This window comes from Microtus pennsylvanicus, chromosome 5 (genome assembly GCF_037038515.1).
Source record: "Microtus pennsylvanicus isolate mMicPen1 chromosome 5, mMicPen1.hap1, whole genome shotgun sequence".
NCBI lineage: Eukaryota > Metazoa > Chordata > Mammalia > Rodentia > Cricetidae > Microtus > Microtus pennsylvanicus.
Genome location: NC_134583.1, coordinates 88878269 through 88892758, shown reverse-complemented (window position 1 = coordinate 88892758; position 14490 = coordinate 88878269). Strand labels below are relative to the sequence as shown.

The 14490-nt window shown below is 49.8% G+C and overlaps 2 protein-coding genes across 2 annotated transcripts; both read left to right on the top strand.

The window, feature by feature from the left end:
- The first annotated feature begins 10113 nt into the window (after nt 1–10113).
- Nucleotides 10114–11458, top strand: Znrd2 (zinc ribbon domain containing 2). The gene is made up of 4 exons (XM_075973189.1): nt 10114–10161; nt 10251–10402; nt 10521–10605; nt 11065–11458. Exons 1-4 carry the CDS (start codon nt 10143–10145, stop codon nt 11406–11408), a joined length of 600 nt encoding a protein of 199 aa, XP_075829304.1. The 5' UTR covers nt 10114–10142; the 3' UTR covers nt 11409–11458.
- Nucleotides 11459–12089: 631 nt separating this feature from the next.
- Nucleotides 12090–13680, top strand: Fam89b (family with sequence similarity 89 member B). Its single transcript, XM_075973190.1, has 2 exons — nt 12090–12501; nt 12894–13680. Exons 1-2 carry the CDS (start codon nt 12211–12213, stop codon nt 13170–13172), a joined length of 570 nt encoding a protein of 189 aa, XP_075829305.1. The 5' UTR covers nt 12090–12210; the 3' UTR covers nt 13173–13680.
- The last annotated feature ends 810 nt before the right edge of the window (nt 13681–14490 follow it).

Here is a 14490-nt window from a genome sequence, read left to right as displayed (position 1 = left end):
TTTAATGGGAATCAGTTAATCTCCGTTAATATTCATGCTAGCTAGAGCTGGGTGTGTTATGTCTTTGCTTTTTTCTCTGGGTCTAAGAGCTACAGTGAGCTGGGTGGTACTTGGACAATTCAATAGGATTGACATATGCCTGCATCTGTCTCTGGGAAGCTTCTAGATGCCGAGGAAAGACATGGTTCTGGGGATGGTGTGGGGTGACAGAGATGGGGACTACTCCTCGGATGTGTGGATGTCATTTTCTTCTTCTTGAGTCGGGGTCTCTTTACATAGCCCTGGCTATCCTGAATTCACTGTGTTCACCAGGCTGGCCTCGTGTTCACAGAGATACCCCTGCCTCTGACTTCTGGGTGTTGGGAGTAAAGGCGTGTGCCACCAGATCTGGCTGCTCATCAAGTCTAAAGAGAAAGGCTGGCACTACGGGAGCCTGCGGGGAGACAGCCATGTCCTGAGGAGCTCTCTGCAAAGATGCCCGCTACATGTGCCTGCCACTCTCTGTTGGTGAAGGCTTTGGTAGTACTAGGGGTCTAAGACTTTGAACATAATAGAAAAACAGGCTACCATTGAGCCACATTCCCAACCTATGTTTATATGCTGAGCTAGAGTTTCATAATGTAGCTTACTGGCTTTGAACTCAAAGCAGTCCTCCTGCTTTAGCCTCCTGAGGGCTGGGATTACAGATGCATGCTACTGTGGCTAGCTCAGATTCATCACTTACTGTGGCTACTAAGATAATGAGCCCTGCCAAGATTCGATGGTGAAATGAAGTGAACTCAACTTCACACTCCCCACCCTTCCTGTGGACTGCGCACAGAACCCCAGCCCGCCGTGGCAAGTTCTCTACAGTCGAGCCACACCCCCAGGCTCATCACACCAGATGCGCTGAAGAGTATTGGCCATTCCTCACACCCTTCACACGCAGGAAAGGTCTGGTGAGAACTCAGAGCCAGAAGAGCTGGGATTATCAGGATGGAGTGGTGGGCCATCCTAGCTGGGTGGCCATGGAAACCTCTTATCTTCTCCAAGACACACTTTCCTTATTTGTAAGTTGGACTGGTGACACTGATATGACCTTAGCGACCTCTAGAGAATTAACCAGGGTAAACCAGGCGTGGTGAGCACACCTGTCGCACCAGACCTTGAGAAGTAGAGGCAGGAGGGCCCAGAGCTCAGTCACCCTCCATTCCATAATGAGTTCCGGCTGAGCCTGGGAAATATTAGACCCTCTCAGAAAATTAACTGAGATGCTTTCCCGAGAAGCTCTTGGCTCAATTCCTGCTCTAGAGAAAACACCACCAAGTGGTTGGGATGTAGCTTAGTGGTCGGGTCCTCTCCTAGCACATCCAGGGTTCTGGGTTCTGGTGGAATATTAGTTACAGATGTGTTACATAGTCTGTGCTCTGGAACTTTTGTCTAAGGACGCGAAGATGTGTTACATAGTCTGTGTTCTGGAACTTTTGTCTAAGGACGCGAAGATGTGTTACATAGTCTGTGCTCTGGAACTTTTGTCTAAGGACGCGAAGATGTGTTACATAGTCTGTGCTCTGGAACTTTTGTCTAAGGACGCGAAGATGTGTTACATAGTCTGTGCTCTGGAACTTTTGTCTAATGACGTGAAGATGTGTTACATAGTCTGTGTTCTGGAACTTTTGTCTAATGACGCGAAGATGTGTTACATAGTCTGTGCTCTGGAACTTTTGTCTAATGACGCAAAGATGTGTTACATAGTCTGTGCTCTGGAACTTTTGTCTAATGACGCAAAGATGTGTTACATAGTCTGTGCTCTGGAACTTTTGTCTAATGACGCAAAGATGTGTTACATAGTCTGTGCTCTGGAACTTTTGTCTAATGACGCAAAGATGTGTTACATAGTCTGTGCTCTGGAACTTTTGTCTAATGACGCAAAGATGTGTTACATAGTCTGTGCTCTGGAACTTTTGTCTAAGGATGCGAAGATGTGTTACATAGTCTGTGCTCTGGAACTTTTGTCTAAGGACGCGAAGATGTGTTACATAGTCTGTGCTCTGGAACTTTTGTCTAATGACGCAAAGATGTGTTACATAGTCTGTGCTCTGGAACTTTTGTCTAAGGATGCGAAGATGTGTTACATAGTCTGTGCTCTGGAACTTTTGTCTAAGGACGCGAAGATGTGATGCATTTCTTCATGTTGCATTTGTTTAACTCTGAAGCTGTGTGACTGTGCCTGTCTAAAACACCTGGTTGGGCTCAACAGCCAATAGTGAGGCAGGGAAAGGATAGGTGGGGCTGGCAGGCAGAGAGAATAAATAGAAGGAGAAAAAAGGAGCAAGAGAACAAGGAGAGGAGGATGCTAGGGGCCAGCTACCCAGTCAGGTATGAGTAGGAAAGAAACAAGGCATAGAGAAAGATAACAGTCCAGAGGCAAAAGGTAGTTGGGATAATTTAAGTTTAGGAAAGCTGGCTAGAATCAAGCCAAGCTAAAGCCAGGCATTCATAAAAAGGAAAAAGACTCCTTGTGATTTATTTGGGAGCTGGGTGGTGCCCCCCCCCCACCAAAGAGTAAACAGCAAAAGAGCCGAAGAGAAAAAACAAACATCAACAACATGGTTTCAGTCAAAGTACTGCCAAACAAACACACACACTCCAGAACCTGAATATGGCTCTGTATTTGAGGCCCATGCAGTCCTGTCCTGTTTAGCAGAAATGTCGGGTGAATTCATGTTGGAGGGAACAAGGAAAAATGGGTTCAGGTGTGGTGACCTACACCTTTAATTTCAGCACTTAGGCCGGGTGATGGTGGCACAGGCCTTTAATTCCAGCTATCAGGAGGCAGAGGCAGGCGTATCTCTGTGAGTTTGAGGACAGCCTGGTCTATAAGAGCTAGTTCCAGAACAGGCTCCAAAGCTGCAGGAAAACCCTGTCTCGAGAAAAAAAAAGTTGATTATAATTTTAGCACTTAGGAGTAGAGGCAGGAGATATCTGAGTTTAAGGCCAACCTGGTCTACATAGCAAGTTCTAGACCAGTCAGGGGTATGTAATAAGACCTGTCACAAAAAGCAAAGAGATGGCTCATCAGTTAAAGGCACTTGCTGCTTTGCCGGAGTGTAGTAATATGGAGCGGCGGCTGGGCTGCGTCCCCAATACCCCAACCGCCCGGCTCCGGCTAGCTTATGGCCCGAAATAATTACACGGACACTGTATTCTTTTAAACACTGCTCTGGCCCATTTCTAATAATCTATGTAGCGCCCCTAGGTGCGCTTACCGGGAAGATTTTAGCCTAAGTCCATCCTGGGTCGGAGCTGGGGCATGGTGTGCGTCTTCCCTGGAGCAGGTAGCATGGCGTGTCTCTCTGAGGTGTCTGCTCCCGAGAGAAGAGCTGCAGAGTCTGACCTCACTTCCTCTTCCTCCCAGCGTTCTGTTCTGTTTACTCCACCCACCTAAGGGTGGCCTATCCAATGGGCCTAGCAGTTTCTTTATTCTTAGCCAGTGAAATCAACAGATTGATATATGACACTCCCCCATCACTTCCCCTTTTTCTGTTTAAACAAAAAAGAAGGCTTTAACTTTAACATAGCAAAATTACATATAACAAAACAGTTATCAAGTAAAAGTTACATCAGAAACATTTATACATATAACAAAATTGACCGTAAATCTCTATCAATAAAGCAAAATCTATACTAATGCAAATTATTCATGTCTATATCATATCCCCCTTTAAATGTAAAAGAACATTTATAAACCATATTTGGGAACATGGGCGCAGTTTTTCTCTCCAAACTGCTTCCTGCTGAATGGGGGCGTCGTTAATTAGGTCTTTCTTGGTATAACCTGTGTGCTAGTTTCATCTCAGTTGGCAGTTGAGCAAAGCAATTTTCTGAAGATGTTCACAGCAACCCTTCAGGAGGACGTGGTCCATCATACCAAATCGGAATAGAAGAAATCCATAGAGTCTCATCCTCTGTGAAAACAAAAGAAGACTCTCTCCAAAGCATCATATCCTTAGACCCAAATTCTGAAATCGTAATACCCTTATATCCATTCTGGTTTAGCTTGGCAGCCCATGTAATGAAATATCTCTCTGTACTTAGCTCCTTCACAGTCAAAAATTTTAAAGAAAACACAATAATACAAAGAATCCAGACTCTCTGTGAATTTTTCATCTTTACGCGGCTTATTTTTACTCTATCACTTTACTTTATTCTGTCTCTTTAAAGACTTTACCTTTTTTTTTTTAAACCATTAACTTTATTCTCTATATTCTTTTTCTTCTCTCTCCCAAGCCTACGTACATTCATCCAACAGTGTGACTCGTTTAGTGGTCTGAATCTGTCCTATTGTGAATCTGCAATTTTTTACTATCCAGGAGCACTTTTGATTTGCGCCTTTAAATCACTAGGCGCTTAAGAATCTAATCTGAGACATTCCTAGATTAACTTTTTGCTTTTTGAGCATACACATCTTTGACCTGGAATAACCCTGTAGACCAGGCTGTCTTTGAATTCTCAGAGATCCGCCTGTCTCTGCCTCCCAGGCATTGGGATTAAAGGCGTACACTACTACACCTTGAACTCACAGAGATCTGTTCGTCTCTGCCTTCTAGGCACTGGGATTAAAGGCGTGTGCTACCACACCTTGAACTCACAGAGGTCTATCTCCCTCTGCCTCCCAAGTGTTGGGATTAAAGGTGTGTACTACGACACACAACAACTCTCTTCCTCTTTTTGTTTTTTGCTTTAAGAACTTCAACTTTCAGCTTGCATATATTTTTAACACACTTTAAACCATTTAGAAATTTTTTGTCTTTGAATCTCTCTTTACTGTATATCTCTCTTTTTTTGACCACAAGAGCCTTTACTTTACCAAGCAATATCAGTAGGACTAAAGCCGTGGCTTTGACGGCTGGATCCTTAGCTTCCCAGCCTCATGGCTGAAGTACTGGCCGTAGCCATGTTTATAGCCACAACTGGCATTTCAAGGTCCCTGCCAGCCAGCGAGCTACAACAGACAACACTCAAGTCCTCTCTCGGTAGCCGGCCCTCCTGCCTCAAACAGTCAGAGTTTGCCCTGGCAGGATGGCCCAGAAAGCCGGCATTTTTAAAACAACACAGGTTTGTTCCTGCTGCTGAGTCAGGGAAATTTCAAAATGGAGGACGTACCATTTTGTGCTAGCTCTGGGGCCACCAGGTAAGAGCGGCACTCAGCACTTTAATTCTGAGACTGAGCACGCAGCACAGAAATTCTTTTCATCCAAGTTACATCCAAATCTGACACGCAGAGCACTGCGCAGTCTGAAAACACGTCCCTGTATGGCGGCAGGAATCCGCCATGCTCTTCCGCCTGCCTAAGCCTGATTCTGCCTTCTGCCCAGGAGCAGGCGGGGAGCTCTGAGTCATCGCACGGTCCCAGAGCACTCTCCTTCCATCCCAAGCGGGAACACAAACATAAAGCCAGAGTTTGCACTGGCGGCACAGCCCCAGGAAGCCACTCTTTGAAATGACACAGCGTTTTTTCTGCTGCTGTTGCTGAATCAGGAAATCTCTCTACAGCACGCCACCAACAAACAGCAAAAATCTGTGTTAAACTCTCTCTCCCTTATTTTTAAGCCTTCTCAGGTTTTTTAAGTGGGTTTAGTTAGCCCCACGTTGGGCGCCATTTGTAGTAATATGGAGCGGCGGCTGGGCTGCGTCCCCAATACCCCAACCGCCCGGCTCCGGCTAGCTTATGGCCCGAAATAATTACACGGACACTGTATTCTTTTAAACACTGCTCTGGCCCATTTCTAATAATCTATGTAGCGCCCCTAGGTGCGCTTACCGGGAAGATTTTAGCCTAAGTCCATCCTGGGTCGGAGCTGGGGCATGGTGTGCGTCTTCCCTGGAGCAGGTAGCATGGCGTGTCTCTCTGAGGTGTCTGCTCCCGAGAGAAGAGCTGCAGAGTCTGACCTCACTTCCTCTTCCTCCCAGCGTTCTGTTCTGTTTACTCCACCCACCTAAGGGTGGCCTATCCAATGGGCCTAGCAGTTTCTTTATTCTTAGCCAGTGAAATCAACAGATTGATATATGACACTCCCCCATCACCGGAGGACCTTCATTCTCTTCCCAGCACCCATATGGTGGCTCTCAACGATCTGTAACTCCAGTGCCAGAGAATCTGATGATGTCTTCTAGCCTCCATGGGCACCAAGCACTCACATAGGGCACAGACATACACACATGAGAAACACACATATACATAAAATGACACACATATACAGAAAGTGAAAGTAAACAAATAAAAACAATTGCAAGACTGTCCTGATCCACAGAGAGGGCCTAGAGAGTCTGTGGATCATCGCAGCCGTGGTCTGTTACTGAGCTGACAGTTATGCATCTTCTGTGGAAAGCTCCTGCTGTTTCCCACCTCCCTGGGAGGCTGCTCAGAATGGCAGCCAATCAACTACCTAGCGAGGAACAACAGACCACAAAGTGGTTACATCTAATGAATTTCTGACAATTTTAGGAGCTGTAGAATAAAGTGCTTTCCTTGGTAAGGAAAAAGGTTATGGCGACAAAGGTCATTAATGTCCCTCCTGCCGTACACTCTTGAGGCGTCCCTCTCTTGGGAACAAGGTGGTTGCTTTCCCTGCTCTCTCACAAAATGCTCAAATTCCTTTCTTTTCCTCTCGAAACAGCGTCTTACTACGTTGCCCTGGCTAACCTGGAACTCACTGTGAATTAGACTAGCTTCAAACTCATAGCCATCCAACTTCCCTGGCTCATGCATTCCTAGTCTTAGAACTTCACCTTTGACCTAAGCACCCCCATCCCCAACATTTCAACCAGAAAAGTCAGGTGGGAGAGAAATAAGGGCATTTTGATTAGATGCCCCACTCTGCATGTGGGACTCAAAGAGAAGTGAACAAAACTCAGGACAGCAGCTATGGCGCTGGTCTAGATCCTATATTGGTCCAACAAGAGAGTTCTGGTGACCTGGATCATTTAGCTCCAATCTCCTGGGCACTCTTTGAATCCCACTGGAATCTGAAATTGGGCCAAATTGACTGGCCAGGGGTTACTGTGAGGCAAAAGAAGCAGGATACAAGATAATGGTGAATGTGAAGCCTGGAATTTCCTAAATTGTTCCAGATAAATCTACAGGTCTCGGGTTGGAGAGATGGCTCAGAGGTTAAGAGCACTGCCTGCTCTTCCAGAGGTCCTGAGTTCAGTTCCCAGCCATCTGAACTCACATGGTGGCTCACAGCCATCTGTAATGAGATCTGGTGCCCTCTTCTGGTGTGTGTGCAGGCACGCATGCTAAATATATATATATTTAAATCTATGGGTCTCTTTTTACAATCATTACAAAGGATGTGGGTGAGGAGATTGTCCCTTCCTTGGAATGACTGAACACAGTGATGAGGCTGCATCACCTAGGTACATGGACTGGGAGAAAAATCGTAAATCGCTTTGAGTTGATTTGAGGAAGTCATTTCAGCACTCAGCAACACAGTATCATAGCACAAGGACAGGCTGAACACCCAGATATCAGCTACTGTTGACTGACTTGTTGTGGGATATCTGTACACTGTGAAGATGTATCGCTGTGACTGGTGTAATAAAAACTGAACAGCCAATAGCTAGGCAGGGAGGATACGTGGGATTTCCAGGGAGAGAGAGGAACAGGAGGAGGAATCTAGACACCAGATGCCAATGAGACACCAACAAGACACGGAGGGAGTCGGTCATACAAAATGAAAGAAAGGTAAAAAGTCACAGGTAAAATGTAGATAAATAGAAGCAGGTTAATTTAAGTTACAAGAGCTAGTGGGACAAGCCTAAGCTAAGGCCGAGCTTTCACAATTAATAAGAAGTCTCCATGTTGTTATTTGGGAGATGGTGGCTGGATAGAAAAAGAATAGTTCCAGAGGCTTCTGGGATAAAAACCCCAGCACTGTTAGCTGTAAATGGCATGCTCCATGACACAAATTCATCTCAAGATGGCAAATTGTCAACCCGATGAGTTGAAGGAACAATTCATTTAATCTCTTTGGAGTGGGCAAAGGCAACGTAGCATATATTATGGCTCCCTCATCACAAGGTCAACTTCTGGAAAATGCCACAAGTCTGGAGGTGTGGTAGCCTGTGAGCCATGAGCTTAGTGTACTTTGTCCACACTATGATAGTAGATATGTTGCCCTGTTAGCTACAGTGCTAGATCAGGCAGAAAGGGAAACAATCCCAGAAGAGCAACCAGCAGTGAATTGAGATCAGAAGTCTGATTCAAGACAGCCTCTTCAGAAAATGGGCATCGACTTCAGTGATATACTGTTCCTGGGTGACTTAAAACATTGCTGCCCATAGCCATAAGTTGTCTGAAGGGTTTTCTTTATTGACATTCTGAATTTCACATGTGGGAAGCTCAGCTACTATCCCTGCCACCTTTGCTTCTCACAGAAATCCATCTGCCTCTGCCTCCTAAGTAATGGGATTAAAGACGTGCGCCTCCATGCCTAGCTTTATTTTATGTTTTATGCATGCAAATACATGCACCATGTGTATGTTTGATGCCCTCAGAGATGAAAAGAGGGCGTGTGATCCCTTGGAACTGCAGTTACGGGTGGTTGTGAGACATCATTTGGGTTCTGGGAACAGAAACTGTGTCCTCTGCAAGAGCAATTCGTGCTCTTAAGCACTGAGCCATTTCTCTAACCCTTTTCTTCTTCTTCTTGGAAACCACCTGTTGCTCTTGCAAAGAGGCTGGAATTGTGACAAGTACTGGCACTTTATCTGCAAACTCCGCTCGCCAGAAACGAGCACAAACCACAGCAGAGGCTGGAATCGGAACCGTATATCTCAGGCACCACACTTTTCTGATTTTTTAAAAAATTTTATATACATTGGTGTTTTGCCCGCAAGTATGTTTGTATGCAGGAATCAGATGCCCTGGAACTGGAATTAAATAATTGAACCCGGGTCCTCTGGAAGAGCAGTCAGTGCTTTTAACCTCTGAGCCATCTCTCCAGCTCTAGGCACAGGCGCTTTTCACTGAGACAAAATACTCCTGCAGGGATGCTGGCTAGATTTGCGTCACCTTGACACAAACTACAGTCATTTGAGAGGAGGGAGCCTCGACTGAGAAAATGCTTCCGTTAGATCTGTGGGCCAGCCTATAAACATTTTTTTAAATAATGACTGATGGAGGAGGGCCCAGCCCATTGTGGGCGGTACCACCTCTGGACTAGTGGTCCTGGGTTTTATAAGAAAGCAGGTTGAGCAAGCCAGTAAGCAACCCTCCTCCATGGCCTCAGTTCCTGCCTCCAGCTTCTTGCTCTCACTGCCTTTTGGGGGGGGGGGCTGGGGAGTTGAGACAGGGTTTTTCTGTGTAGTCTTAGTCTTGGCTGTTGTGGAACTCACTCTGTGGAACAGGCTGGCCTCAAACTCTCAGAGATATGCCTGCCTCTGGCTCCTGAGTGCTGGGATTAAAGGCGTGCACCACCACCGCCTGGCACCCTCACTGCTTTTGATGATAAACTCTTAAACGGAATTTGAGTATTTGAGTGAAATAAATCCTTTCCTCCCCACGTTGTGTTTGGCCACGGTGTTCCCAGCAATAGTAACCCTAAGACAGCAGGCTTTATATCAGTTCTAGACGTTGGTAGAAGATGGGCAGACAAGCGGATCCCGACAGACCTACGGCTAGGGGTGTTGAAATAGGCAGTCCTCCGCGTAGCCAACCAGGGTCCAAGAGTCCTAAAGAGGTTCTGCGCACTTGCAAAGGACCTTTTAGTGCGGCGATTCTTGTGTAGACGCCACTGTCCTGCCTGCCTCCTGGTCCACCTGTGTAAAAGGACAACCCCGAGGGAACTGGGTTTTTCTCAGACCAAAGGGTCACTCTATCCGCACCAGGTATTAAAGGAGACTATGAAAAGCTACGTCCGGATACTGAAGTGAGACCAGGGAGCTGGCGGTACTTCTCAGCAGTTCCGGCTGAGAGTTGTGCCTCCCGGTCAGGGTCAAATTGCAGCGGGCACGCCCCCTTGGAGTAAAGCGAAGCCCGGGAGCCTCGCGTGTGCGTCACTTCCGCTCTCACCGGTCCACACGTGAGAGGCGGGACAACAGAGGGGGCTCATTTTGTTTGTGTCACTTCCGGTGAGCCGACCAGTGACCACAGCAACATGGCCTTGAACGGCACTGGTGAGGGCTCGGCTTGCTCCGACTGTGGCCGTTGGGTGCGGGAAGCAGTTTTCTCCACCCTGACTCCTCCTTGTTCCTCTTTCCCACAGATGTGGACGATTTCGCCTGGGAGCCTCCTACTGAAGCTGAGACGAAGGTGCTCCAGGCGCGACGCGAGCGGCAGGATCGCATCTCTCGTCTCATGGGCGACTACCTGCTCCGCGGTTACCGCATGCTGGGCGACACGTGCGCGGACTGCGGGGTGAGGCGAACGACAAGGACGAGGCCTCGGGCCAGGCCGCACGTCCTTTCCTCAGCTCTTTCTTCTGTGGACCCTGTCGCTCAGGCTCACCTGTGTCCGTGTGCTTTCTGGTTCCCAGACGATCCTCCTCCAAGATAAGCAGCGGAAAATCTACTGCGTGGCTTGTCAGGAGCTCGACTCAGACGTGGATAAAGATAATCCGGGTGAGGGGCCGAGTGTGCACTTTGGGGAAGGAATGTGGATCATGTGATAGTTATTCAGGAACAGGAGGCCTGGGAGGGGACACTGGAAGTGTCTTCGTGCGGTGCCATTAAGGTGCCTTCTCATTTAAGTCCTCGAGAGGAGGAAAACAATACCCCTTTGCTTCCGATGCTGTGGGCTTTGCACATGCCAAGCAAGCGCTTTCCCGCTGAAATACACACCCCAGCCTTGAGACACAGACTTGATGGATAAAGGAGGCCAGGGCAACTGTTAGGCAACTGGTACCCAAGTTTCGAATTCAGCGGTGCATTGCTTCCCTGGCACGTGTAAGGAGAAAGAGTAGGGACCAGATTGTCTTATGCAGAAAACACTAGAAACGCAGGAGGGGCAGTAAAGAGCAAGTGGCTTAGGGCAGAGGCGCGCCAGGCATCCTGACTGGTCCTCCTGTTTCCTTCTTTTAGCTCTGAACGCACAGGCCGCCCTCTCTCAAGTTCGGGAACACCAGCTCGCCTCTGCTACAGAGCCTGCCACGGGCTCTCGGCCCACACCCCTGCCCCCGGTACCCCGCCCAGAGCATTGCGAGGGAGCTGCCGCAGGGCTCAAGGCGGCCCAGGGGCCTCCCCTTTCTGCTGCACCTCCAAATGCAGATGTGGTGGCCTCCACACAGACAGCCCTCCTGCAGAAGCTAACCTGGGCCTCGGCTGAGCTGGGCTCCAGTGCGTCCTTGGAGACTAGCATCCAGCTGTGTGGGCTTATCCGGGCTTGTGCGGAGGCCCTAGCCAGCCTGAAGCAGCTGCAGCACTGAAACCTCTCCTCCAACCCCTTGTGCCCCTGAGAAAAACCCTCTAGAAAACAGCCGTTCCTCTGTGTGGTTTGTTCCTTTCTTGGTTCTGAGTGTGCACGCAAGCCCCAACTCTAGTCACGCTTTTTCTTTTGGCAACTCACCTTTTCGTGGCCTTTTCTACCTGAATGAATGAGTTTTTTGAACTCAGGACAAGGGGTAAATGGTAGAGGGACAAGTGACCCCTTTTTCCAAGGAAGTAACCTCAGCCTCCACAAAGGCTGGACCACTAGTACTGTCCCTGATGCAATACCCCTCCCTCCACCTTCTGGACCCGACTGCCGTGTGCTTTTTCGGCCCCCTTGGTGCTTCCTGGCCTCCTGGGTATCTCGGTTCTATGAGTCCATCTTAATGCTCACTGGAATGTTGGGGAGGAGGGTCGCCAGCGAAGCACTTTTAAGAGCTAGGCACAATCTTACTCCATTCTCCGGCCCCTTCATCCCTACACTTTTAGAATCGTTCCTTTGGGAAAGAAATTGTGTAGAAATGAGGCAGCAAAAAGAACAGCGGAAGGCTTTCCTGACCCTTTCGGTCTCATCCCTCCCGGTTCTCTGATGAATTGCTGGGCCCTACAGCCATCTCCCTGTTAAGAGAAGCCCCGCCCATGCAGAGGGGTGGAGCATAGGCGGAGTCCGAGGAGTCTGGGAAGGAACAAAGCGCGGCCTGCGGGCGGCGGCTGGGCCACCGGGAGCAGGTCCTGTGAGCCGCAACCCGCGTAAAACATTGGAGGGCTCCGAGTGGCATCGCGGTCCGTGCCGGCCCGGCCATGAACGGTCTAACCTCAGCCGAGGCGCCGGGCGGCGCAGGTTGCACTCTGGCTGGGCTCCCGCCGCTACCACGGGGCCTCAGCGGCCTCCTTAACGCTAGTGGGGGCTCGTGGAGGGAGCTGGAACGTGTCTATAGCCAGCGGAGCCGCATCCACGATGAGCTGAGCCGTGCCGCCCGCGCCCCGGACGGTCCCCGTCACGCTGCGGGCGCTGCCAACTCGGGTTCTGCAGCAGGCGCGCGTCGCCCAGTTAACCTGGACTCGGCACTGGCCGCGCTGCGCAAGGAGATGGTGAGTAGGTGGGCGCCCCGCCAGGGGTAACGTGCTTTCTGGAGAGGGCGGAGATAAGTCTGGGACCGGTGTCCTGGCTCCCATGCCCAGCAGGATGCGTCGGGTCACAGTGGCTTAGGATAGCTATGATCGTAACAATGTGTAGCGATTGTTGCGTTTTTAAAACTTGCCTGATTTCATCCTGCTGGACAGTGTTACCCCATTGTATAAATGAGGGCCAGTGAGTGGCTTAAAGGTTTCACAGTTGGCAAGTGCCATCTGTTGCCCCCAGAACTTTCACGTAAGAAGGTGCAGGAAGATTGGACAGGGTTGTGGCTCATGGTGGGGACTTTGGTTTGGGGGCTTGGGGAGGCCTGGACCCCCAACTCCAGCCCACTGTCAGTTGTCCGCAGGTGGGGCTGCGGCAGCTGGATATGTCGCTGCTGTGCCAGCTGTGGGGCCTGTATGAGTCGATCCAGGACTACAAGCATCTGTGCCAAGACCTGAGCTTGTGCCAGGACCTGTCATCCTCCCTCCACTCGGACAGCTCCTACCCACCTGATGCCGGCCTGTCCGATGATGATGAACCTCCTGATGCGAGCCTGCCCCCAGACCCTCCACCCCTCACTGTGCCCCAAACACACAATGCCCGTGACCAGTGGTTGCAGGATGCCTTCCAAATCAGCCTCTGAAAAGCTGAGGTGGATAGCTAAGCACCTAGACAAAAGGCTCAGAACTTGCCCTTCAGCAAGTCCTTAGTCAACAGTGCCTGCTCTTTTACCGGTACCACCTCACTTCACTTCAGGAGGGCAAGGCATATACCCATCAGGCAAAGCGGTCAAGATTGCAGCCAATGCCCAGTGCACTGGGCTCCCCACTTCTCCCATGTGTGTGCACCCCTAGCTTGGCTAGCCCTTAGTCTGACCGTGGGGTCCAAAGTGTCTTGCACTCGCGTTGGCATCGCTAGGACTGGGAAGATTGCCTGGCTTCCATCTCTTTCATCTTTTGCTGCCACGTGCAGCTGCTGGCTCAGGGGCATCCCTATCTGTGGCCCTAGGGTTTCACTGCCTGGGACAAGGGCTCCAGGACCCATCCCCGCAGCCATCCACTAGCCAGAAAGGCTAAGGTCTCTATGCTGGATATTTACGTTTAGGAGCCAGTACGTGAATGGAAAAATAAATAAATACTTTCAACATTGTATTCTGATTGCCTGGTTGATGGGTACTGGGTTGGGAATTAAGTGGTTTCTAGCAAGTGTGGTCAGAGTTCTGCCGGCAGGTGGCGCCCAAGACCCCCTAGTGAAAGTCTTAGAGGGAGCAGGGTATGAAACATCCCTCTCCCGGCAAGGTTGGAAGCTTTCCAGGCTACTGAAGCCTGGCTCTGCAACATTTGACAGAGTCTCGTCCCCTGGGCTCTAGGCTTTGGAACCCAGCTTCCCCTTTTCCCTTGCTTTGAGCCTTCCGGGAAGGAAGGAGCCGCCCATCTTGAGGAGAGAAACTTTCCACCTCCAGTGCTGGGCGGAGTTGCTGCAGCACAGGAAATGGGTGGGCCAGAGCTGACTGACCCGGGGGCCCTTCGGAGTGATTGGGGGAAAGCTCCAAGAGAGTTGGTGCCCCATAGGTTGGAGGGGGCCGTGATAGGAGGGAGAGGTGTGGAGGCCGGAGGGAGTGAGGTTTCAGTCTGTAGACAAGTCCTGGAAGGGAGACAGCAGTGGGGCGGCAAAAATTGAGGCCTCCGGCACCTCTGTTGCAGCCTCAGACTGCCCAGCCTCCCCCGGACCTCGGCACTAAGTACCTGTAGGGTAGTACACAGAGGGCTTCCTCAAGGAAGCAGAGGGTCACACCAATGGAGTGGAGAGACAAACCCGGGTGTCCAGCCCTCAGGAGACGCCTGCGCACTCTCAAGATTACACCGGGGCAGCTCTTCCCCACTCCCTACCACGGTCACTCGCTAGAGATCCACCTAACTGCCACTCCTGGAAGACAAGAAGTCCTTTCCACCGTGAGGGTT